The sequence below is a fragment of the Anguilla rostrata genome, chromosome 14, assembly GCF_018555375.3.
Source record: "Anguilla rostrata isolate EN2019 chromosome 14, ASM1855537v3, whole genome shotgun sequence".
NCBI classification, from domain to species: Eukaryota; Metazoa; Chordata; class Actinopteri; order Anguilliformes; family Anguillidae; genus Anguilla; species Anguilla rostrata.
This window is the reverse complement of record NC_057946.1, coordinates 17,582,009-17,607,341: the sequence shown is the minus strand read 5'-3', so window position 1 is coordinate 17,607,341 and position 25,333 is coordinate 17,582,009. Positions and strand designations below refer to the sequence as shown.

The window sequence follows — 25,333 nt, the reverse complement described above, 5'->3', positions numbered from 1 at the left end:
TCATCGAACAGCATCCCATTGCACGAGTGTCTGATCTCTGGATTTCTCTTCAGGTCCTGAGCGGTAAACTGGAGGAAATGGAGCGGGAGATGGCCTCAGAGAAAAAGAATGCTCTGAAGCGAGACAAAACCATCCAAGGCCTGACTCTGGTACTGAAAGAGAAGGAAAAGGAGGTAAGGTTACTCTCCCTCACCAAAGCCACAAGAGTGAGCAGGCTTTGGACTGTTTCATGTGTATTAACACCCCCCCCCCCCGTCTGTTTAAAAAGATAGAGGAGCTCTGCCATGAGATTGAGGACAGAGACGAGGCTTTAGCCAAGGCCAGGGAGGCTGCCCACAAGGCACAGATCCAGAAGTACCAGGCAAGTCTCTCTTCTTAGGTTTGGGTGAAACTGGCACTGAGCTGTGCAAAACAAAAACGTTTATAGGTGTTAATATAATTAATTAATAAATGGCTATTTCATCATGTTAACGCATGTATCATGTAATTGCTTAGCTGACACCCTTGTCCTTGGAGGCCTAGTTTACCTGTGCATTTATGCGACTGCTAATGTGCTGAAACCATTCAGGTACACTATAAAGGTACCTTCCTCAAGGGGTAGAACCCAACTGCTGTAGCAAACCTGCACCCTTGCGTTACTAGAATAAATCCATGAACCACTGCACCCCAGTGTTTATTTCCCTTGCAGGTGAGAGCCGTGCAGGAGAAGGCAGTCCCCCTCCCTTTCTCAGTGTGCTGTCATGTGATCCCCAGGGAGCGGAGGAGCACCAGAGCCTCCTGATGGAGAAGCAGGCGGAGCTGGCCAGCCTGCAGCTGGAGCACCACACCAAGGCTCTGGAGGCCCAGAAGCTGCAGCGCTCACTGGGGCGCCGCGAGAAGGAGCTGGGGGACCTGCAGCAGGCCAAGGAGCAGCTGGAGCTGGAGCTGGAGGACCTGCAGCAGCTGAAGAAGAAGGGAGACAAAACTATCAATGTGAGTGTGTGAGGCTCCCTCTCTACAGAACTGACAGGGACAAAACTATCAATGTGAGTGTGTGGGGCTCCCTCTCTACAGAACTAACAGGGACAAAACTGTCAATGTGAGTGTGTGAGGCTCCCTCTCTACAGAACTAACAGGGACAAAACTATCAATGTGAGTGTGTGGAGCCCTCTCTCTACAGAACTAACAGGGAGGGACGAAACTATCAATGTGAGAACAAAAAGAAACCAGAATATTAGTGTGTGTGTGTCACAGTCTCTTCTGAACAAGTAGAGGGACAGTGGAGGGTATCACACTTTCATTGACTTTAGGAATTTACCCAGGCAACCCAGGAATTTCCCATCTCAGACCGGCAGTCTCATACACATACTTTCATTTGCATTCGCTGACGTTGAGGACAGCGCCTCTGCTGGTCCAGTGAGATTCATTCCTGTATGGAGAGATGACTGTGAATGTAAAGCTGTAAAAATGAAGGGTTTCCCCCATGCACACCCCCCCCTACAGGACCTGAACAACCAGCTGAAGAAACTGAATGGAGAGATCGGGGAGAGAGAGAAAGCCCTGGAGCAGCAGTACCAGGCCCTCCTGGACGAAAGCAAACGGAAGCTCCAGGGTCACGAGGTCACCATCCAGCGCCTCACCAGCACCCTCAGCGAGAAGGAGCTCCAGCTGCAGGTACGCAGCCCCGATGGCCTGTCAATCAAAGGGGCACGGGTTCATCTGTCTGTTCAATCCCACTGATTTTTTTTTTTTTTTTTAATATTACTTTTTTTGTTTCCACTTAGTTCTTGTTGCCTCTTTATATATGTCCTGTATATATCTACAAATTAACTGAATACTGTTCAAACAAGATGCCTGTTTGAACTGCCTGTGTTGGACCCTCTGGCTCCTCTCCAGGAATACATGAAGATGCTGAATGAGCAGCAGCACAGCAGCAGCCCTGGAGGCGGGGAGAGCGTGCTGGCTAAACTGCGCCAGCGGCTGAAAGACAAGGAGAAGGCGCTGGAGGTGGGGTCCCTAACCCCCGCCCAGTTTGGTATCCTTATCCTGCAAAAATGAGTGTGCGGTATTCACGCATCTAACACTGCTCACATTGTTTCACCCTGCTGCAGCAAGCCATGGATGAGAAGTTCGCCGCCATCGAGGAGAAAGACGACGAAATCCGCCAACTCCGTCTGTCGCTAAGGGAAAAGGACCGAGAACTGGAAAGGCTGAACAGCCTTCTCTCTCACAACACAGAGACGATAAACGTGCGTGTGGCTGTCGGGTCCGGGGCTGTGGTACGTGGCTGGCTCTTTACCGCGTGCTCTCTGTGAAACGCCGCTGTGTTGTGCCGCAGGGTTTGGACGCGCTGGTTAAGGAGAAGGACGCGGCGCTCCAGCACCAGGCCAGCGTGTTCGATAACCTGCAGCGGGCCAAACGGGAGCTGGAGGAGCACCTGGCCCGCTCGCTGCGAGAGAAAGACTCCATCATCGCTCAGCTGCAGCAGTCCCTCCACGCCAAGACCCAGGACCTGGAGGTAAGTCCCGTCCTGCGTCCTGCCCTGCGGAGGCCCGCGGCTCTGGGGTACGGCGGGAGACCGAGCCCCTGTGTTTGACGGTCCCTCCCCCGGTCGCTCCCGCTCCAGGACATGTCCAGCGCCATGCTCAGCCGGATGCAGAGCGGCACCAGGGACCTGGCGGAGCAGCTGAGCCAGCGGCTGAAGGTGGCAGAGGCCATGCTGGCCGAGGCCCTGCGGGACAAGGAGAGGCTGGTGGCCGACAACGAGAGCGCCGTGGACGGGCTCCTGGCCACCATCGGCAGCAAAGACCAGCTCTACAAGGTAGTAATAATAATGAGCTAGTTTAAAAGTGTGCTGTACTAACACAGCGCAACGGCAAATGCAGATGACAAACTGTTAAGGAGAGAGTAAAATTACACTCCTCCCCTGTTTGGGGTTTTGTTCACATTGGCAGCCATTCTTCACCTAGAATAGCTTCCCAAATGTACGATGCCTGAAATAGCATTAATGTGCGGGCCAGTGTGATTCATGCGTTATCTGTTGGGCCGTTTGCGCTGCAGGAGTCTGCTGAGCGCTATAACCGCGCGCTGAGCGAGCGCTCGCAGGAGATTCAGGACCTGAGGAGGCAGCTCTCTGAGAGGCAGCAGCAGCTGGCCAGCGCTGAGAAGCAGAGCTCAGTGGCCACACAGGAGAAGCTCCTGGAAACAGCACAGCTCAAGGTCCAACTGAGTGAAAAGGACGCACTGATAAACGTGGGTACTATGTTGGATAACCCCACTCTTTACACTTGCACTTGACTTATTTGATGCTTTGCAGATATTTTAGTTTTGATGAACTGCAGAGATAAACTGGAATATATATATATTTATGTATGGATTTCAGTCAGTTTGAGGTAACAACAAGACTTTACAGCTTGTCTTTAATATTTGAACAGCACTCATTGATACAACCCTGTTGTGTGCTTAGGTGAGGTTTCATTCTAAGAACAGTGTTCTCTTCTCATATGGCGAGGCTTTCAGTTGTGATGATCGAGCTTTTGGGGGCAGAGGTCCTCTTTTGTGTGGGTCTCCTTCCCTGCAGTTACACCCCCTCCTACACGCGTAGCACTGGAGCGTTACCTCTGTAACTCCTGCCATTTTGGTTTCCTTTCCGTGCTTCAGAAACTGGTGGAGAGAGGACAGGAGAGGGACCAGTTCCTGGCAGAGCTACGACTGGCGGGGGCTCCAGCGCCCCAGGTGGTGGAGCTCAGACAGACCATTCAGGTGCTGCAGGAGCGTCTGGAGGAGAAGGAGGGTGAGTGTTAAATAAATAAAATAAAAATGTAGCTCCTTTCAAGTCACCCTTCACAGCCATCTGGGCTAACACCGCTCCCTTTCGCTTGTTGGGCAGCCGAGCTCTCAAAGAAGAGCGACGAAGGGAACGTCAGCAAAATGGCGGTTACCAAGAAGACGGGTTTGATGCTGAAGAAGGAGCTAGAGCAGAAGACTGAAGCGCTTAACAAGGCGCTGAAGAAGGAGAATGAACTGAGGGTGAGTTTAGCACAGTGCAGTTGTAATAAACAGCACTGCAGCCTTTCAGGATGACTCGGGGTATGTGACGGCACGCTGAATTTCCCCCTCCAGATTGAACTGGCGGATCTGCGGTCCCTGCTGACAGACCTGGAGAATCGCAATGAGGCCCAGGCCGCGAACATCGAGTCCCTGACCACCACCCTGGAGACCAAGGATGACATCATTTGGGTAAATGAATGCAGAGACTTTGGTACTCTGCACTTTAGAGAAGAGTTAACAGGGAATAAAAATTGTCAAGTTGGATGTTCATTCCCTTCCTGGTGTGACTAAACTCCTGTGCACCAGCCTGAATTAAGCCCGGTGTTAACTATGTCAAGAGTATTCAATGTGCATTTCCGTAAATATATGTTAAAAGTAACAAAGGATTTAAAGTGCTGGTATTTTACATTGTGATTTCAGTATGCCAGTTAGTTGCACGTGTGAATTTTAACCCTGTGTAGTGCTCTATATGGATCTACCTGCACTAAAATGACCAGCTGATTTAGTTGGGGTTTACACTGTTTAAGTCTGCAGTGAGAACATTGGTTCAGGGTGTGTTCCATGCCTGATATTTACCCATGGACGTGTGTGTTCTCTGACAGGAACTCCAGGAACGCCTTGGCAGGCGGGATAACAGTGCTCAGTGTGGCTCCATAGAGGAGAGACCCCGCCCTGGCCTCCCACAGAGAGAGAGAACCATCATCGGAGGCAACAGCCAGCAGGAGGTACAAAAACACGCTCATTCACGCTGAGCTGACACGACTGGATCAGCCTCCACCTTATAAAAAAATAATGGCTTTGCCACATACTGTGTCAGTGCTGCAGGAAATAACAGTCCTTATCTGAAAAGTCCATAAAATAACAGGTTTGTAAAGGGTGAAGTGTGGTGTAGAGCAGGTTTGTGTGGAGTGAACTGTGGTATGAAGCAGGTTTGTAAAGAGTAAAGTGTGGTTGGTATAAAGCAGGTTTGTAAACGCAGGCCTCTCCACAGACCCAGCCCTCGCTGGCAGCCCTGGCCGCAGAGCATGAGGGCCTGAACCGCGCCCTGAAAGCAGAGCAGCAGCTCTACTCCAGCCTGGTCAGGGCTGTCAAAGAGCAGGACAGGTAAGGAGCTCCTGACACCACACTGTCTGACTGAGCTGCAGGGGAAAGTCTGCAGTATAGCAGTAGGCAATTTAATGGATTTCTTAATACCATTGTATGGAATAACTAAGGTTTTATTTAGTGGAAAAAATAAATCTGAAATGAACATGTAACATGCAGCCCAGATCTATAAAGCCCACATTTTAAAATGAATGCGAATGAAAGACATTCTGTTTATATGAAGGCTATATGAAGAACAGTTTATTTCGAGGCTCGTACTACGGGTGGCTAGCCAGGGTTATGTTGGTAAACCCAGCCTTGTGTGGCTTCTGCATGGTATCCGCACGGTTGGGTTAATGGCCTGTGTTGTCATGGCTGCAGTGCCCAGCGCCTGCACGCCCTGCAGATGGAGCTGGCAGCCGTGCAGCTCCTGCGTCAGAGGCTGGAGGAGGGCGTCCGTACCAACGAGGACCTGCGGCAGGACCTGGAGCGGGAGATCCAGCGCGCCAAGCAGAGAGAAGGTGCAGTACACCTCAGGCCCCTCATGGAGCCCCTGATTGGATAGACTAGACAGCCAGTCAGCATGTCAGTCCTGTCTGCAGCCCAAATCTAGCACACCGTATAATGCAGAATGATTCCAGTATTTATGGGAGCGCGGCAAGATGCATTTTTTAATAAGAATGATAACCATGGTAGCTCTACTGGGCAAATTTGTAATATGAAGTATTCCCATTATGTTATTTTCTGCTCCCAGGAGCAGTGAAGACATTTCTGTTTTCTGGCATTAAGCAGTATGATGCTGTCTACTCGCTGTCCCCTGTGTTTTCATTGTTCACAAACTAACACGGCGTGAATAACATCAACCTACATTCATTCATAATATCAGCCTGTCTGCCTGTATGCTTGCTTGGTATGCTTTTTCCCTTTTTCTCCTCTTCATTTCCATTTGTAATTTTGATATGGGTACAAGACTTAACATATATTTATTGAAGAAATGAACTGCTCATCTTGTCATTTATTTGATATTTCCTATTGCCATCACATTTTCTTGGCCTTCTTTCTCCTGTGAATTGAACTTTCCTGAAGATAAAACCCTGCTGGATGAAACATGCTGTGTATGTGTGTGGCTGTTCTGCAGCTGAGCTACCCTGTGCTTCGCTCATCCTCTGAAACCTTTGTCTGTAACATCACTTCCCTTGTGGAAGGACAGTCTGCATGTACTGAATACAACATCTCTCAGTCTGACTGCTGACAGCCACAGAGGCTGCCCAGTCTACTGGAAGACATTATCTCTTCAGTGTAATAATAAGCATGCCAAGCGGGTCATTGCTTTCATTTATGCAAAGATTTAAGCAGATGTTGCTTTGTTAACTTGACCTATTTTCGTAAAATACGTATATAAAAGAATGTATTTTTTATGTAAATACAGAGGTATAAAAACCCTGTGAGATATGCATATTCAGCATAAGAAACCTCGTGATTTGTTGGATTCCATTGCATCATGATTTCATTAGAAAATGGTAAGATTAATTATTCTGTGTTTATGACAAACTCCCAGTGGCAGTGCTCAACGAGGTCAGCCTGTGCATCAGTTAATCCTGAGCCCATCTGCTGAGTCACAGCCCATTTACTGTTGAGTTTGTTTGGGAATTTCCAAGAACAAGGGCTGTTTCCACTTGAGTTTCTCTGCATCCTCCCCCGATAACTGCATTCTGTTCCTCATCAGCCGTCCCTCACTGTGACGCATCCATTACATTGCGTTGCATTCAGATGCTCCACTCAGTCGTTATTACCGCCTGATAAGTGCAGTGCAGCTAGCCAGAGTTAATGGATACTAAAAATTTAATCTGGACATACAACATGGAGAACTGCGCTATTATTAGTAAAAAACTGTTTACTGTTGTATTCCGATTCTAAAAGTGGGATAAGAGTTTTGAATCTGTACAGTAGGTGAAACAAAATATTCTCTAGAATCATTGGCTAAAAGCCATTTTGGTTCTCATTAGGTGGTTAACATCATAAAATGTGTACATACTCAAAGTCTCTCCCATACCGTATTTGGTTCTAAAGGAATTTAACTGTGGATGTTTTTGTTTTCTGTATTCAGCCAAACATAAAATGTGATATGTATTGTCACATTCACCATAATTATTTTTAGGTATAACTGCAAATGTATGTAACAGACAATATATTGTACAGCAGAAATATAATTGTCCTCTGAAATGGAATTGTAGGACAAAATTAGTTTTTCCTACGGCTTGCATGAGTAAGTTGGTTTGGTACTGTTGCATCCTCCTGTGTGTTTTTAACTTCCTGTGTACTCTCCTAGGGGGCGAGGCTCAGACTGAAGCGGTTGACGGCAAGGAGCTGGAGAGCATGCGGCACCAGCTGGAGGACGCGCAGCGGTGGAACGCGTCCCTGCAGGCCCGCCTCGGGGCCATCCAGAGTCGAGGAGGTGGAGTAGGGGGAACCAACGACACGGGTGAGGACCAGCGCCGCACGTCTGGGTCACTGCTCAGTTGTTTCCCGGAGTTATTCATGCTAATTTATTCTCTGTCTCTCTTCTTTCACACTGAAGCGGACACATTCAGCTTCATTGCCGATCAGACCTCTTACATGAGTATCTGCGTGGGAGACGGGCTGGATGAACTGAGCCTCTTATCTGCAGTGGAGCTCAGACAGAAGGTGTGTTGCCAGAGGAAAGCCAATTCTGGACCAGCAGAATAGCTTTCATCTGAGATGCTAACGGCAGTACTGTTTGCGTTCTCAAATATCTTTTAAAATATGATTTATATTTCCATCAGGTGGTAGAACTCCAGGACTGCATTAACAAACTCCAGGCGCTGAATGCCGAGCTCCAGAAAAGTGCCTCGTTGTCGGAGAGCTCTGCCAAAGATCCTGTGGAGGAGGAAAAAGATGTGAGGAAGCTTGCATCTGAGAAGGTGCGATTACGAAACATCTTGTTAAACACTGGCCATCAATCTCTCCTTCTGTCTTGTCTTTAACAAGTGACTGACATCTTTACCCCGTGTGACACATGTGAACTAATCCTTCTTCTCTTATCTTCTCTGTCCCATTGAACAGTTTTATTATCCATATTACATTATGGACATGTCATTCTGTGCAGCATATTTGGATTGCACTCCATCTTTGCATTTTCTTTTACGAAGTCATGTGTGTCACCCCTCCATTACATTACTGTAGCATTGTGAGAGGAAGCTGGGGGAAGCTGTACCTGCTAACAGGACCCACCACTCACTGAATGATAGGGAGAGCCAATCCGCTGCTCCAGAGCAGGTAGGAGACAGGGATGTCAGTCATGCACAGGAGAGATGTAATCGTGTGTACTGTGCACTGAAAGGACAGGGGTGTGGGTAAAGTTGCTCCTTTCCCTGCGCAGGTGAAGTGTCGGCGGGTGGATGGGAGCAGCCCGCTGTCTGACAGTGAAAGGAGTGAGGGAGCTCTGCTGGATGTGAGCTCCAGTAGCGCCGCGTCCGCCTCCCATTCCCCTCGAGGTGGAGGCCGAATCGGACGCAGCAGAAAGAGCGAGCGTGAATGGAGCCCGGAGGAGCAGGGCAGGGAGCTGGCACTGCTGCGGTCACTCCTGCTGGACAGCGGGGTGTCCTCAGTCTCTCAGCTGAGGTGAGCAATAGAAGCAGAGTGGTTGATTGAAGATTTTCTCCTCTCTTAATCCACTTCTGTTCCATACCAAAGTTTGTCTTTCTGTTTGGTGAAATAAATTCAGTTAAATGAACTATTAAATGAAATATTGAAGGGCCGTTGCCAGTTTTTCATCATTGTTTATATTGCTATCAATCCAAGTTCTACATTGAGAAACAGAATTCACTTATTTGCGTATGGTAAGCCTTCTTGTTTGTAGTCTTTGGTGTGTGTAATGGAGTGAATATTGTTTATTTCAGAGAGGAGGTGCAGAGATTGCACTCTGAGAACATTGACTTGAAGGGTCTCCTGAAGGAGGAGAAATCCACAGAGTCCAAGGAGAGCGCAGACAGCTCCGGAGACAGCGACGGGAACAAAGACCTCCAGAAAGTGGTGGAGAAGCTCAGGTCTGAGGCCAAAGGCTACCGCAAGGTCATCAAGCTCCTCAAGGAGCAGCTGGAGCTCAACTCCTCCTCCGGGGGCGAGGCTGGCTTCAACCCGGAGCTGATCGTGAGCATGGCGAGGGAGATCGAGCGGCTGAAGGCCGAGCAGGAGGCCTGCAGGAGGAGGGCTGAGAGCCTGGAGCGCAGGCTGCAGGAGACGGAGGCCCAGCCGCCGCTAACCGAGCAGCCTCACGGGAGCAGCTGCGAGACGGACGCCTCGCCCAGAAAGAACCAACATCCAGACCTTATTAAACATTCGGCAAGTAGCGCCGCCTCCCTGCTGCCTGTAATATTAACAGGCCTTAAAGGAGATGTTTGAATCGGTCCAGATTGTGAATGTATCAGTAATGGTTTTTCCTTTTTTTGTTTTATAGATGAGTTCGAGATCCCGCCTCCCGGTTCCCTTAAGGCCCAGTAAGTTGGTTGGAAGCAGCACAAAGGCTGGCGGTCAGGCCTATGAGAGAGTGTCACAGTCACTGAGAGAGGAGAGTCATCTGATGGAGAAAGACCAGCTTCAGAGGCACGGTCTGCCAAGTCTGCTAGACTTGGATCAGCAGGGCCAGGTGGGCCTGGTCCAGCAGAGTTCACTGTGGCCAGACACGGAACAGCCCACCGATGAGCACACGGGCAGCGCTGTGATTGGCCAGAGCACAGACGTGGAGCTCCGCAGTCAGCTGGAGCTGCTCCACAGCGAGTGTCAGGATAAGGAGCAGGTGATCGCCCGGCTGCAGGACAGGGTCGCAGAGGCCGAGGAGCTGCAGGAGCAGCTGCACGAGAAGGAGAGGCTCAGCCGGGAGCTGGTCGAGGCCCTACAGGCTGCCGAGTCCACCATCGCGTATCTCACCGCCTGTAACCTGGGCAGCCAAGGCGGGGGCCACCGGGCCCACGACACTGAGCTCCAGGCCCAGTTCAGCAAGCTTCAGAAAGCTCTCCAGGAAAAGGAGGAGCTGAACCAGCAGCTGGCGGAGTGTCTGCGTGTGGCCGAGTCCGCGCTGGCCTCCCTCGGGGCCTTCGCTCCCAGTGACGCTGCTGGAGACGGCGCCCTGGTCTGCACCGACCCACAGGAGCTAGCGCACAAGCTTGAGCGCGCTCTGCAGCAGGCCAGCAGGCCGTCTGCGCAGTCACCCAGCTGGGAGCAGGGCAGCAGGCCGTCTGCGCAGTCACCCAGCAGAGAGCAGGCCAGCAGGCCGTCTGCGCAGTCACTCAGCAGAGAGCAGGCCAGCAGGCCGTCTGCGCAGTCACCCAGCAGAGAGCAGGCCAGCAGGCCGTCTGCGCAGTCACCCAGCAGAGAGCAGGCCGAGGCAGGAGACGCGCAGGTCGGAGACCTGGATGTGCACCGGCAGATCGACCAGCTGCAGGAGGCCCTGTGGGAGCAGAGCAGGCTGAATGCCGAGCTGCAGGAGAGGCTTCATGCTGCAGAGCAGAACACCCGCAGGGACAGCACTCAGAATCAGAACGCCAGCCTCTGCAGACAAGGGGAAGAGCCCCGGAAAGGCCCGGAAGTACAGAACAAGGAGGCGAGGGATCGATATGAAACGGCTGGAAATAAGAGAAAAGGCACGAAGAGCACAAAACTGCAACAGCAGCCTGGAGAGCCACACAGGGACCCACACACGCACGACCAGTTAATCCAATGGCTTGTAGCGTATCTCCAGGCAGCGGAGCGCTGTGTAGCCTCCCTCAGCGCGCTCTGTGCCGAGGGTAGCGCCCGCGATGGGCAGAGGGGCCTGGCGGATCTTCAGCAGCAGCTGGAAAAACTTCAGAAGGCCGGCCAAGAGAAGGATCGGCTGCACGGGCACTACTCGGCCGAGCCGCCCCGGCCCAGCACCAAGCCTGCCGGCCATCAGGACACAACCAAGGCCCTGCAGGACAACATCGGCCACATCCAGAAAGCCTTCACAGAAAGCAGGCTGGTAATCTGTGAACTGCAGGAAGCCCTCGAGGAGCAGAAGCAGCTTGTCAGGAGCTATGAGGACCGGCTGAGGGCCGCTAGTTCAGCGCAAGGGGCTAATGTCCAGGAGCAGCTGGACTCCCTGCAGAAGGCTCTGAAGGAGAAGAAGCGCACATGCAAAGTGCTGGAGGAGAAGCTGGCTGCAGCTCAGGCCATCATCGCTCTCCAGAGTTCACCACAGAAGACCCGCAGTGCATCCCAGCAAAGTAAGCACATGACAGCTGTTAAACCTTTAAGGGCCCGGGGTCTTCCATGTAACAGAATTAAGGTCAACAGAAATTTAAAGTTAATATCCAGCAGCAGACTTAATATGGAAATGAATTTCAAATTTCATTCCTTTCTTGTGTTTTTTGGCAAGAATCATGAAACAGGATATTAGTGAATGAGCACAAAAGCATATTTATTTTTATATTGAAAATTATATTGTAGGCTTTATTACTGCATATGGTATCCAGTTTCAGAATGTGTGAAGACTTCTGGAGCCAGCGGCAGTAAAAATATCTCTTGAAGTTCATAACCAAGTCTCAGACATGAACTCCCCATTTTATTTCTATCAAAGTGTGCCGTGACACTGTTTCATACATGTGCTCGTGTTCAGCAGCAGTTAGGGCTTATTTAAAATTCCACCTCCAGCCAAATTTCAGGTAGGTCCTAAATTTGACTTTGGAGATAAATAGTAGTTTGTCTTCATCCCACGCCTTCTTCAAGGAGCATTTTTGGAAGGAGCAGCAACATCTATGACATGCTGCTGGTGTCAGCACAGTCATGTGACAAAATGGCCCCAGTGTGCCAGCATTTCCTGTAAAGCTACTGCATGTGTAGTTCATGTGTGCTGAGCATGATGGCCAGATGAATTGAAAAGCAGCTTAATGAAGGTGATCTGGATAATGTGCTTTCCAGACAAGCTGCCTCAGCTTTTTAAATCCTTTTAAAAATATTACTCCCGACTGGCCCCTGCTGAACATTACATGAATTAGAATGCCACTGAATGGTGCTTCACACCGCTAACAAATGGGCTTGTAGTGCCGTCGCTGAGATTGAGCTTGAGCGTGAAGCAGAATGAGTCTGAAGCATGTCACCACCGCCGGTAGTGTGAAATCCAGGGCTGTGAGATGTGTCCTGCGGTCAGAAGGGCTCCATTAACCTCACCGTGTCGCCCGTAGCGACCTCTCTGCAACAGGATGACAAAGAGGTGCAGGTGGATTTGCAGGACCTGGGTTACGAAACGAGTGGAAAGAGTGAAAACGAAGTGGATAGGGAGGAGAACAGTAGCACAGGTAGCCAGCATGCCTGATGGGTGTTTGACTAATCGTGGTTTGAACCCTGCATGAGGATCTGCATTGCTGATGATTAACTCTGGTGTGCGGTTCTGATTTTCCACCCACCCCCCCACCCTGAGCTTTTGAATCATGTCTTTAACTTGTGGAACTGTCACAATGATGCAGCGAGTGTTGTCATTGTCCAGTTCTCCTGCCCTGCATGTTTGCATCCCGTTCTGTGGAATGGCTTCCCCCGTCTCCTTTGTCCTATAAATCATAACTTTCAGGTCATAAAGGTCATGTCCATTACAATCCGTCATTTTCTATAACATCATTGTACGTTATCATTATTAATATAATAATATGTTTATATTCTGTTCTCTTGTTGCGGTACCACAGACAACGATGTGGGCTTGCAGCTGCACGCCAGCGAGTCGAACATCTCTTGCCTGCTGAAGCAGGTCCGTGGCGCCTTCTCCTCCGTGGAGAACCTGGACTCCAATTCCAGCGCCTCGTACCCGAGCTCGCCCACCCTCAGCTCCCCGAAGGCCAGCCTGAAGGGCCTGCAGGCGTTCGAGGACTATGGGCAGACCGACAGCGTGGACCAGCTCAAGCAGCAGGTGTGCGAGCTGAAGGGGCAGCTGGAGGCCCACCAGAGGGCCGTCCGCCACCTGCAGGGCCTCCTGCGCCGGAACTCCCTGTCCAGCGACCTGCTGACCGTGGCCTCGGACCCGGGGCACTCCGCCGCGGGGAAGCACGACTCGGGGCTCGGGGAGGGGCAGGAGCACGCCTCCGGGGCTCTGGGCAAAGGGCTGAGCCACAGCCTGTCTCTGGGCCCGGAGGAGGAGGAGCTGCAGGTCCTGAAGGACCAGCTCACCGCCCTCAGCATGGAGCTGGAGAAAGAGAGGAGCTCCAACAGGAACCTGACGGAACAGCTGCAGCAGATTCAGCTGCGCAGCCGATCTGCGTCGCCAGCCAGGTGACTGGAGACTCTGTGGCAGGCATTAGCAGCTTTAGCGTGATCTTAACTCTGTGTAGCTTTGTTCTTGATTGCTTAGCAGTATGACAGTGTAATTAAATGCATTACCAGGGTTCCAAGCCCAGTTCATTTCCCAGTTGGAATGAGACCATAAGAACAATTGCATTATAGAAGATGTCAATTTATAACTGCCAAAACCTATTTGAGGTGATTGATTTCTCCTGATCTCTGAAATATTATTTTCTTGCTGTATTTAATATTGTAGATTGAACGTTTGATTGGTTTTATACTGAACATAAGTCAGTGAGAAGCAGACGTGGTGTGGAGTTTTCCTGCTGGTCTGAGCTGTCCTGTGATGGCTTGGCTGTAGTTGTCAGCGCTGCGTGTGCTCCGCAGGATCGACTCTCTGGTGCAGTCTCAGGCGCGGGAGCTGTCCCAGCTCCGGCAGCAGATCAAAGAGAGCCGGGGCCTGGGCACCCTGCAGCGCCAGCAGCTGGAGGACCTCCACAAGGCCTTCGAGGAGCTGCTGCAGGCCAGCGACGTCGACTACTACATGGGAGAGGTGTTCCGCGAGCAGCTGGACAAGAGCCTGACTCTGCTGGAGAGACTGGAGGACCGGCTCGAGAACGGTACAGCATCACACACGACTCGCACGCACACTCACACACACATATATATATATATATATACACACACACACACTCACACATATATACACACACACACACTCACACATACACACACGCATACACACTCACACATACACACACACACACGCATACACACTCACGCATACACGCATACACACACACACATACACACACACACACATACGCACTCACACATACACACACACACACACACACACGCATACACACTCACACTCACACATACACACACACACACACGCATACATACACACTCACACATACACACACACACGCATACACACTCACACATACACACATACACACACACACGCACACACACTCACACATACACACACACGCATACACACTCACACACATGCCTAGACACAGAACCAGACTTTCATCACTTGAGTTTTACTTGTTTTACTAGTTATATTGTAAATATGCCCAGACATCTATAATGGTTGTCAGACATGGTACAAATGGCAGACAGATCTAATGCCCATTTGTTCCATGGAAACAGTGCTTTGGCTCAATCAACTGTGTGTAACCATGATTAACAATACATTCTAATGATTGCCACACTATTTACACTATATAGGTCAAAAGGCTGATTGGCCTGTGACTGATTCAGAGACAGAGAACCTTTATCCCAAATTTTCTTTTGTCAAATGTCTTGCAGGTGATGCGCATTCAGATAATGAGGATAGCGCTATGCTGGAGCTGGCTCAGAGGTAGGTCTGACAGCTGGAAAACAGCTGCCATCCAAAGTCTTTCTCGTAAGTTGCTTCATAAACACGCAGTATTAAATTCGAACAGGTTCCGACGGTAATGATTTTGTGTGTTTAATTTGGGCCAAAAGCAAATGGGTTTACAGCGGGTTTATGTCATCAGGACAGATGTCCATGATATAATGTAGATTTCTCAAAGCAAGATGTGGAAGAGCATGTGCGTGTCAGAGCAGCATGTATCAGGAGGTATGGCCTGTAGTGCAGTGAAATAATGGAACTGCTCAGCATGCATAGATGTGCGCAACAGTGCAGAGCTGCCAGACTGACTGAGCCTGTGTCCAAATCAACACCTGGGAGGGACATCATGTTCAAGGCACGAGCCACTTTACTGTGTAATCTGGACGTCATACAGTTTTATTTCTTTGTTTAATTTTGACTTGTTTAATTTAATAAGAAACACAAATCTGGGACAGGTTATGTTTTTAATGTGAAAGTAAAACAGTAAATGGTAATTAGTGTCTCCAGGTGAGTGTAAGGTTACATCATTGCTTATCAAAAATCCTGCTTTTTAGGATTCAGATTTTCCATTGGCTAACGCTTTCTAAATTTAAAGGCATGTTAAAAAGTATAGAATGTAAATAAGGGAAAATAAAATAAATATTGCTGAAGATACCAACTGTAGCTGGTTAATATACATTCTTGCTGATTTGTGAGCTATTAGCGAAGTATGTCTACTGTAGCCAAAGAAGAGCATCAGTGACTAAAGTAGAAATGCCAGCTGCATTCTGGGTCATTTTCTTCACCCCAGAACTCAAGTTTCACTAATCAGGGTAAAAGATTTCTGGGTAATTTGGGGAATGAGGAATACGTAATTTGTCTGCTTGTGATGTGTTCTTATTGAGTGTTGCTGTATTGTGCTGTACTATCGGAAGCATTCTCTCAACCTGCAGAGAATCTCTCTGCCTGTCACTGGATAGTCGAAGTAGCCACCATCCCCCGATAGGCTACCTGCATTCACAGCTAAAGGGCGAGAGAGAGCAGCTGCAGCAGCAGCTGAGATATCTTGTACAGCAGAACCAGAACTTAGCAGAAGCTACTAAGGAACAGCTAGACCTGTGAGTGACTTGGGAGTGACACAAGTGTTTGCTGTGTGGTGCCTCTACTTCAACTACCTACTTTTTACCATAAGGTTTGCTTTCCATTGATTAGTGCACATGGATCCGTGTTTCCTTATGGAAATATATGGTAATGTTGAGTGTGACAAAACAAAAAAAATAAGAAAAATTGATGATGGTTATGCCTGCCTAATATTGGGAGGTATATAGTGATTACCACGTCTGCTGTTTTCCTTTATCAAACACTATAGTTTTCTATAAGTGCTTTGATCAATCATCAATGGAGAAGACAGTTTATGTGCATGTGTGTGTTAGGGTGCAACAGTGTTTTCACATATAGAGTTTTCAAAGGACTGGTGTAAGTTAATTTAATAGCGACCCCTAGATTTTATAAGGTATTCACATTGCAGGACTCTATTGTTTAATTATATTTCTCAAACTCTGTTCTGCATTGCAGGCTCTCCAAGGAGCTGCAGGACAAGAACCGTCTGGTCCAGAGTCTGCAGAAGCAGCTCCATGGTCAGTCTGCCAGCAACCTCCCCAGCTCTGACTCTGAGATGTCCGACAGGACGCCGCACAGTGGCCAGGTCTCCACCTACACCACGAGCCCCACCTCCAGTCATAGGCTCAGCTACAACCACATCTTTCAAGGTGATGAGTTCTGAGTGGTACTGTACCCCCAGATCCTTAACTTCCTAGTTCTGTGTCTGGACTGAAAGATCACATTCAATATGCCAGATAACATTTACTATGCTATGACAGTCTGAACGGGGCTCAGAGTCTCTTTATTGTACAAGTGCTCTTGTTAAATATGAATAATTTCCCCTTCGTTCCGATTGTGTCAATCAATGTAGCTCCTCTTTGTAATGGCATTAGTAATGGTACTTCTTTTCCACTAATGGTCATTGTTCTGAAGTCAAGCGTTACGAAGCACAAAGGAGCCAGGAGGAAGGACAGGGCAGGTGTACGGTTTCCTGCAGCACTTAAAGATGCATTATTCATAGGCGGTGTCCTGTTTAGTCTCCAAAATTGTGCTCAAGCAGAGACAAAGGCTGCTGTGATGCGAATGGATTGTACACATCACGTGAGAGGATACTGTGAGCTTTCTGGCCCGAAGCTCATTTGCTGATTGCTACAGTGCGGAGGGGCTAGCCGTCACAGTATGGAAGCCATAGAAGGGGAAACGGTACAAAATATTGATTCTCGTGGACTGTGGAAGAAAGTTCTGAGAGCTGTGAAAGCTGGTGGCGAAGGTATTTGGAATAGTACTGAAGGAATGTATGCTTTCGTTGTGATCCAGTGTCTATGTTATTTTGGTTTTTATGTGTGTTCTTATGGTGTATAAAAAGTTGCAATAGCTTTTATTCTTTCAGATTATTTGGTTTATTTGGTTATGCGATGTTTGTCTGTATTTAGGCATATTTAAATGCAGATAATTCATTCAAATCCTAAATTAAGAAGTACTGTCAGAAAAAAATTTGAAACGTACCTTTTAGAGTCATTTTGAATATATTTAAAGTGATGTAAAAACTGTAAGAATCCATTGCTCAGTAAGTTACATTATGATATTACTGTTGTAGTTACAGTTGACATTGAAGTAGTAATTTAATTCAGTATAAAACCTGCTCAGTGATGCCTTCTGTGGGGTATCAGTACATATTGTATTACAGTAGAATAGGCTTCCATAAAAGCTCTGCTGATGTATTTCAGCACCTGTTGATAGGCTCAGTTCATTAGCATCTCATTATAGACCTTTTACTATTAGCACATGGGTTGTATGTCAGGGAGATAATTTCTCTCTTGGTTTATAAACCACTGATCATTTAGGTTGGGGAGGGGGGTGGGTATGTGTAGAATTCCAGACCCCACCTGAAATGGCCCGGCTGCCCCACAAGTTGTGCCTGTCTGCAGCGTTCTGGCCCCAAGGGCCTCTCTCTGAAAATGTTCTCTGACATTTTTGTGTTTATTATTGGGGGGCTTTGTGAGTATGAGCAAGTGGGAAAACTCTTGGTGTGTGGGCAAACCCCTGCTTCCCTGCTTTCTGGTCCTTTGATGCAGGGGTCAGAGGGATTAATGGTTTAGCTGTAGACCCTGCCACAGGTGCTGCTCCAGGTACAGAACAGCCAGGCTTATGCAGAAGCTAGTGGTTCTAAATGAATGAGATGCACTTGTAGTGAATAATAGCAATGGTGCTCAACTGCAGTGCATAAGTGCCATATTCCAGGAGCTCTAGGTCTATCCTATCAAGAGCGCACATGGGTACTTAATTCAGTTTTTGTCAGCTCAATGGGGATGGAAGCCCCCCATTTACAGTTACAGTACTTGTTTTAGCGGTACTCTACCTGCAGAGTGTTGTAATAGGAATTTGAGAGCTTTTCAGCATCTCTCTGTTAAAGACTTTGTGGCAGCTCACACAGGAATGGTGAAGTTCTTTAATGTGACTGTGCTGAAGTGTGACATGCTCAGTGAGCTGTGTGGTCATGTGCCTCAGGGAGCGGAAGAGAGGGTGGAGTTCCGTGCCAGGCGGGGGATGCTGGGACAGAGCAGCGGCTGCAGGGCTTGCAGAAGGAGAACAGCCGGCTCCTGGAGCAGCTGAAGAGCAGCGAGCAGCTGAACGAGACGCTGCGCAGCGAGCTGGACCTGCACTGCTCCATCCTGAGCCCGAGGGAGCAGGAAACGGTGGGGTCTCCGCCTCCGCGCCGGGATCCTGAGGCGGGGCGAGACGTGCCAGGCTGCGCCGGCCCCCGACAGAGCGCCCGAGTGGCCCCCGGCGGGGCACTGAACCCGGGTACGGCCCTCTGCTGACAGGCTTCACTAGGGCTGTGACTGTAAGAAATACTGAGCAATCCATGAATCAGGACAAAAATATCAATACATATCAATATTTTTATTATGGTTTTAATTGAAAATAGTTTAGTCAACAGTTATATGATTGTTACTGACTCAAGGAGGAACCAGCTTCATTTCTGCTGGAAGTGTTTCATGGCTATCATGGAAACAAGTGAAATTACATTCTGTTTAAGCAGTGGTTCGGATAAGTGATCAGGGTTTTTAGAACGTTTATTTATGCACACAAAAAGAAAAAACTCAAGCTGTTTTACTTATTGATTACACAGCATTATACTGTATATAAATCGTAAGTGGCCCCAGCCCGAGTCTCCATACTGTGTGTGTGCATGCGCATCTGCGGGGCTGTGAATGTGACCTGTGCTGCCCACCCACAGAGCTGCTGGCTGAGCACCTGCAGGAGATCCGCAGCCTGCGGCAGCGCCTGGAGGAGACCATCCGCACCAACGAGCGGCTGCGGGAGCAGCTGGAGCGCAGGCTGGCCGAGGTGGAGAAGGACCCAGGTCAGACCCGCCGCCCCGTGAAACGAGTTCCCATCCGCCCCTGCGCTCTGCTGGGCCGCTCGTTTAACGCTCCTGTTCATGTGCTCAGCAGCCACAAATATCTTCATCCACGGGACCGAGGAGCAGGGCCAGCTGGCCAACGAGCTGCGCTTCCTGTGGGGCCAGAACCAGGCCCTGAAGGAGCAGCTGAGCCTGGGGTCGCGAGGTTAGCATTTCAGCTATGTCAGTGACAGTGGCCCCCGAGGGCCACAGGGCTTACCCTCAGCACCCTGCTGTTCATCTATAACCCTCAGACATTTCAGCTTATTGCCTTCATCATAGGAGTGATGTTAAGTGCTAATTACATTTTTATACCTAACGTTGAAGCATCTGTGTACAAGCTAATTAGAGAACTATTAATCAGAACATCTGTTTTCATGTAAGCTATTAAGGAGTACTTAGTCCAAAAATTAATACACATTTAATTAAAATGGCTTGTGCTCTTATTTACATTCATTTATATTAATTACTGTGGTGCATAGATCAAAGGAAATTCCCAGTTACCAAGGCAACAGGCAGGTTTCTACGCAGTGAAGTAACACCAGCATTCTGTTTCAAGGTGTCTTGTCTTTGTCATAGAGCACCATGTGCTCTCACACATTCAGGTGTTTTTTTTGTTGATTAATTCTATTGTACAAAACGCTAGGAAAAGTGGTATATTAAAATAATTTGACAAAAGGGGACACACTGACTTTGTTGTGAAAGCAGATAAGCAGAAAGAGAATGAGAAGCTGAGGGAATCGCTGGCCAGGAGGACGGCCAAGCTGGAATACCTGAGGAATGAGTTTGAGGCGCTGAAGAAGGAGAACGGCCGATTGCAGAGCCGCCTGACCGCCACGGTGGAGGACAACAAGCACCTGCAGGACTCCCTGCACTACAGCCGGGATGAGATCCACAGGTAGGCCGTGTGTGAGAACAGCCCTGCCCTGATGAGATCCACAGGTAGGCCGTGTGTGAGAACAGCCCTGCCCTGATGAGATCCACAGGTAGGCCATATGAGAGAACAGCCATGCCCTGATGAGATCCACAGGTAGGCCGCGTGCCAGAGTGTCCTAGCCCTGATGATACCGTAGCGCCTATCACCTGTGTCAGTGTTGTGAAACATGCAGCAGCCCGTGGTCCAGGAAACAGCCTCCTGATGCAGGTGTGATGCTCATTTCAGGCTGCAGTGCGAGATAAACGTCCAGAGGCAGCAGCTCATGGACAACCACCAGCTCCTGCAGTCTCTGAGAGTGGAGCTGCAGGTGTACGAGCAGATTAAGGTCGATGCGGACAAGCAGCCTGGTATGTGTGCTGCTTTTCACCTCTGTCTGTTTTATTCTATTCTATATTGTATTATATTATATTATATATTGGCCAGTCCTTATGTTCTGACATTCATTAAAAGCTACTAAAATAAATCCATAATGATTGGGAAACTGTTACTACAACTTGGAACCGATTAGACTTTGTGACTGCATGGCCCAGTTCGGTATTCCAGGGAGCTCTCCTGAGGACTTACAGCCTTAATTATTCGTTGTGAGGTCATCAGTGATGGTTCAGTGAGCAGTTTGAGTCAGTGCTACAGTCTCAGTGCGCATGAATGAACACTGTCAGAACCTACTGCAAACGCGGTGGTCTGGAACACACTGAGCAAACAGACAGCACAGCTATAAATAATAGCACAGTTTTATAGAGGAAAAATATAAATTTAAATGAAAAGTAATATAAATGTGTCTCCCAAAAAATACACATCTTGGTTTTGGCTCAGGACAAGCCTTAAATAAAATGTTTCCACTCAGATTTCTGTGCAATGGCCTCTGCAGTATATTGCCATGTATCACATCTTTCATGTGGAGCTCCCACTCACTCCTTCAAAGTTACATTTTGTCAGATTTACTGTATACGCCTATACAGGATAGTATGTATTATTAACCAACAAACACTTAATGCTTTGGAAGGTTCACTTTGATCCGAAGTAAAATTACAACCCAGCCATGCCAAGGTATATAAGTGAAGACCTCATGCACTGAAAGCAGAGCTGGAGAAGTGGCTTTGTAGGCCGAGCCGGTGATGATGTTTGCCCTGCTGTGCAGTCCCAGCTCCGGCCCAGAGCTCGCCAGACCCGGTTTCCGGGCCCGTGGACCTGAGCGAGCTCCTGTCGGAGATCCGCCACCTGAGGCTGCAGCTGGAGAGGAGCATCCACACCAACAACGCGCTGCGGCAGAAGCTGGAGGAGCAGCTCCAGAGGGGCCCCAGCAAGCGCGAGGGCTCCCCCTCCATCCTCATCAACTACCTGCTGTCCGGAGAGGCCAGGGCCCCTGCCGCAGGTACCGGGAAGCCCCCGCCATGCCCGTCTCACTGCGGGGCTGGTCCAGAGCTGTCTCCGGCAGAGCTGAACATCCTGTCTGTGTGTTTCAGATGACGGCACTAAACCCCCTGCGCGTGAGGGCTGTGATCCATACCATCCCACCCCCCAGGGCTCCCCGGGCCACAGGGACACCTCCGCTGCCCTGCATGGTGGGTCTCAGGCCCCAGCCCTGCGCAGGGGTGTAACTATGTGTGCTTTTTTGCTCTTCAGCTTCATTGTGCTCAATTCTCCAAAATCATGGTCTCTCAAGAAGGGTCGTAATATATTTTATCGGTTAACTGATAAGTAATCAACATGAATAGGGAAAATTTGTTATCGAAGTGGCTTTCAATATGGACCATATTGAATGATGAAACTAGTTTTTAATGGCTTACCCACCGGAATGTGTCCCACTGCCCAGTAAGCACATTTCAGCCAAAAGCGCATCCATAAGCTGTATTTCTGGGTGAAATATGGTGGCTTTGCAGTGTTGCTGATGTGTGGTGATTACTCCATGGGGTGTGAGGGTAATGTAGAATGTCCCTGCAGAGGTGAGGAGGCAGGCGAGCGTGGATCTGGACCGCTTGTCCCAGTGCAGCGGGAGCTCAGCGGACAGCACCACCCCAGCCCCCTCGCGACTGGTCCCCGGCCACCGCCTGTGGGCCAACAAGAACGGGCGACACATCCTGGGGCTCATCGAGGACTACAGCGCCCTCCGCAAGCAGATATCCGAAGGGAGGAAGCTGACGCACGGGATGGACAGACATCTGCAGGAGTGCTTCCGCACCCTGTCCCAGCAGGACGCAGAGTCCCAGGTGAACGGAGTTGTGCTTCTTCGCCGGCTAGGATCACATAACACCACTGTGAACACACTATTAATTGGGTGTGAGAAGTCAGCCGCTTCTGTTGTGGAGTCCTCTTTCCGCAGTTCCTTGTGTAGCATGTTCTGCTTTAGCCAGGTGGTGGTGCGCTAGATTCATGGAGGCTCTTGTTGTTTTTCCTCAGGTGCTGGACCAGCAGCTCCTCAAAGGCTTCTCTACAAACATCAACACGATGCAGCAGGTGCTGGAGGAGGCCGGTCGCTTGCTGAAGCTTGTGTGGAGGGTCTCCCTCCCCTCCAGCTTCTCTATGGAAGGTTCACAGAGCCATCAGGTATGCACTGCTCCCGTACAGACCACTGCTGCTTCTCTCTCAGGCATTATGAAGGAAACAGCATTTTAATGTAGACAGCCATCAGCTTGCCAACGGACGTTTCCCTCTGACATTATTTAACCGCTGTCCATTCATGCCCTGAACTCAGGATGAGCTGCTAAAGAATGAGATCATCAGATTGAAGAGCAGGTTGTCCCAGCAAGAGAAGATGCTAATGGGGGCAGTGAACCGCCTGCGCTCCACCAATCAGCTGAAGGAAGGCATGGAGAAGGTCATCATTGATCAGTGTAAGAGCTGCTACTGTGTTCAGTGCCTTGATAGGATTGTTTCCTGTGCTGGAATTACCTATTGAGTTGGACTGATTGCCCATGTTCATGAATCACATCAAAATGAATGCATTTTTCTCCACAGTATCATTAACTCATGGTGTGCTCAGGAAAGCCAGGGGAAACTTAGAGGTGAGTAATGGATATCTGGACTTATTGACATGATCTGTTTTGATAAAACAGTATGATGTACCAAATGAGGTTATGTTAATTGTATTTGAATTTTATTCACCTGTAAACATATGGGTCTGTGTGGTGTTGACTATAAATCTGGAGTCCCATCAGTGGTAGCTACAGTTCTCTGGCTTACTCTCTGGACACAGACAAGCTCTTCCACTGTAATAATTTTCTCTTTTGTGCTCTCTTCCTCCTGTTTCTTCACATCCTTTCACCTTTATCTGAGTAATTGCAGACAAATTATTTTTCACGGTTTGGCCTTAAAGGCTTACCAGGAACAACTGAAGGTCAGTTTGTTTGCCTGGAGGTTCTTTTCATGCATGAAATCGTAAACAAAGTCTTGTTATTAAATTAGAATGGTGGATTCTTGCATTTTCAGTGGACTTTTTCGTCTCCTGACTAAATGCATGCAGATCATGCTGGAGCATTAGTCAAGTGTGCAAATTTTTACCATTTCAGGTGTGGAGTTTTGTAGCGCCTATAAAGATTTTGAAGAATTTAAATAACTTTGTGCTGATATTTTGTACCTAAAGATCCCAGCCAATGGGCAGTGACCCCTGTAGAAGAGGGAACCATCGTCAGGCGTACGTCCACCAGGAGTTCAGCGAGACACTCGCAGTCTTCAGAGGGACAGCACAGCGACACCTTCGTCCCCCTCGCCTTGTAGCTACTAAACCCTCCCCGGTGCCTTCCTGTCTCCCCGTTTTTATTACTGTTCAAGGTACGCACTCTGCAAATTTAACTTTGGGAAGGGAACTAGACTTGCACATTTACCTATATATTTTAACCTATTTTAATAATGGAGTTGTAAAACATTTCATCAGCAATAATGTAAAGGTTTTACTTGTGTAAATATTGAGTCCATTTTTAAGATTTGTACTTAAGTTTTATTTTTTACATACCAGACCTGTTATTTTCACTACCTTGTTTACCTTGAAATACATGTGTTTGACACATTGTTTAAACCTTTCTTTACCATGAAAAGCCTTCCCTCTTGATTGTTAATGTTCATTGACCCAAGGATTTTTATTGGGGGAAAAAAAACTGTTGAAATTGTAAGGAAAGTGTATAAACATTAAATGACAGCTTTGCTTGAAACATCATTTACCAGCTAGTCTGTATTTGGCATATTGATTTAAAATTAAATTAAGTATGGAAAATGTACCATTGAAAAACATTTCAAAAATAAATAGGGGTTGAAAGTGATAATTCAATATTGAATTAACCTTAAACTTATGTAAAACTGCATTCTTCAGGTCATGAATTGCCACCCAAAATGTTTGTGCAGACTGAGCAAATCTGCAGATTTATCTGTAAGAAATACCTGGATAACAACTGTGCATAAGAGTTCAATAAATCCACTTTCCTGCCAGCCAGTGCTTCTACTTCACTGTGGAAATACTGCAGCCATGATACAGTACATTGAGCTGTTACTCAACTGGCACACGCATTTGGTTTAAATTTATTACGCAGGACTCAAATCTTTAACTGACTTCAGCCGTATGCACAAGGGTTTTGCTAGGCAAATAAACATGGTGAGATGATTAAATTCATGCAGTCAAATTCTGAAATACTTATCCTGTGTAAAACCTGAGAACTCTTCTAAAGTGGGTTCCTTAGGTCAAATTTAAGTGACACGTTAAAACAAGCATCTACAAAACGGTTCTTCTACAAAAAAATGTTTTATTGTATAAACAAGACAAAAATAGGTTTAACGTACAAATCTTGGCTTTTCTTTTTAAGTTCCATATTGTATTTTTCTGACAGGACATTTACAAGAGCATATAGGCAGACAAGCAAGGCCTGGCATATCAGAGTAGATAAGACTCACTGCACAAAGCTTAAAGTATGGTTAAAAATGAAATGAGCAGAAACAACCCTTGGGGCCAAAGCACTACAAATGTCATATTTTATAGAAGGGCAAAAAAGTAGGCTATAATATAGAAAATAGAAGTACTCTCTAAGCAAACTTAAGTGTGATGAACATGCACTTTTACATCCAACTACTTGTCTTCGTAACCTATCTATGGATATATCATAAATACCTTGTCAGACAGGTC

At 48.1% G+C, this 25,333-nt stretch overlaps 1 protein-coding gene across 12 annotated transcripts in view; it reads left to right on the top strand.

Moving 5' to 3' along the window:
- cdk5rap2 (CDK5 regulatory subunit associated protein 2) overlaps positions 1–24,376 on the top strand; it is a 35,688-nt gene extending 11,312 nt beyond the window's left edge. For 3 of the 12 annotated variants that reach the window (XM_064308663.1, XM_064308668.1, XM_064308669.1), the window contains exons 11-51: positions 54–173; positions 269–361; positions 754–972; positions 1,483–1,653; positions 1,876–1,986; positions 2,091–2,228; positions 2,318–2,497; positions 2,606–2,800; positions 3,040–3,231; positions 3,640–3,772; positions 3,869–4,008; positions 4,102–4,218; positions 4,632–4,754; positions 5,021–5,133; positions 5,494–5,633; positions 7,442–7,594; positions 7,691–7,797; positions 7,917–8,054; positions 8,317–8,409; positions 8,513–8,754; positions 9,033–9,474; positions 9,590–11,372; positions 12,330–12,443; positions 12,825–13,404; positions 13,801–14,033; positions 14,737–14,788; positions 15,736–15,900; positions 16,358–16,551; positions 18,392–18,688; positions 19,125–19,250; positions 19,339–19,455; positions 19,995–20,187; positions 20,452–20,573; positions 21,365–21,598; positions 21,690–21,788; positions 22,168–22,433; positions 22,624–22,770; positions 22,919–23,057; positions 23,182–23,228; positions 23,509–23,560; positions 23,807–24,376. In XM_064308663.1, coding sequence (XP_064164733.1) covers positions 54–173; positions 269–361; positions 754–972; positions 1,483–1,653; positions 1,876–1,986; positions 2,091–2,228; positions 2,318–2,497; positions 2,606–2,800; positions 3,040–3,231; positions 3,640–3,772; positions 3,869–4,008; positions 4,102–4,218; positions 4,632–4,754; positions 5,021–5,133; positions 5,494–5,633; positions 7,442–7,594; positions 7,691–7,797; positions 7,917–8,054; positions 8,317–8,409; positions 8,513–8,754; positions 9,033–9,474; positions 9,590–11,372; positions 12,330–12,443; positions 12,825–13,404; positions 13,801–14,033; positions 14,737–14,788; positions 15,736–15,900; positions 16,358–16,551; positions 18,392–18,688; positions 19,125–19,250; positions 19,339–19,455; positions 19,995–20,187; positions 20,452–20,573; positions 21,365–21,598; positions 21,690–21,788; positions 22,168–22,433; positions 22,624–22,770; positions 22,919–23,057; positions 23,182–23,228; positions 23,509–23,560; positions 23,807–23,940 — 8,454 coding nt within the window. In that variant the 3' untranslated portion in view covers positions 23,941–24,376. Of the gene's footprint in view, positions 1–53; positions 174–268; positions 366–753; positions 973–1,482; positions 1,654–1,875; positions 1,987–2,090; positions 2,229–2,317; positions 2,498–2,605; positions 2,801–3,039; positions 3,232–3,639; positions 3,773–3,868; positions 4,009–4,101; positions 4,219–4,631; positions 4,755–5,020; positions 5,134–5,493; positions 5,634–7,441; positions 7,595–7,690; positions 7,798–7,916; positions 8,055–8,316; positions 8,410–8,512; positions 8,755–9,032; positions 9,475–9,589; positions 11,373–12,329; positions 12,444–12,824; positions 13,405–13,800; positions 14,034–14,736; positions 14,789–15,735; positions 15,901–16,357; positions 16,552–18,391; positions 18,689–19,124; positions 19,251–19,338; positions 19,456–19,994; positions 20,188–20,451; positions 20,574–21,364; positions 21,599–21,689; positions 21,789–22,167; positions 22,434–22,623; positions 22,771–22,918; positions 23,058–23,181; positions 23,229–23,508; positions 23,561–23,806 lie in introns of all 12 variants that reach the window. The other 9 variants (XM_064308667.1, XM_064308666.1, XM_064308665.1 and 6 more) reach the window with 9 other exon arrangements.
- Positions 24,377–25,333: the final 957 nt, after the last annotated feature.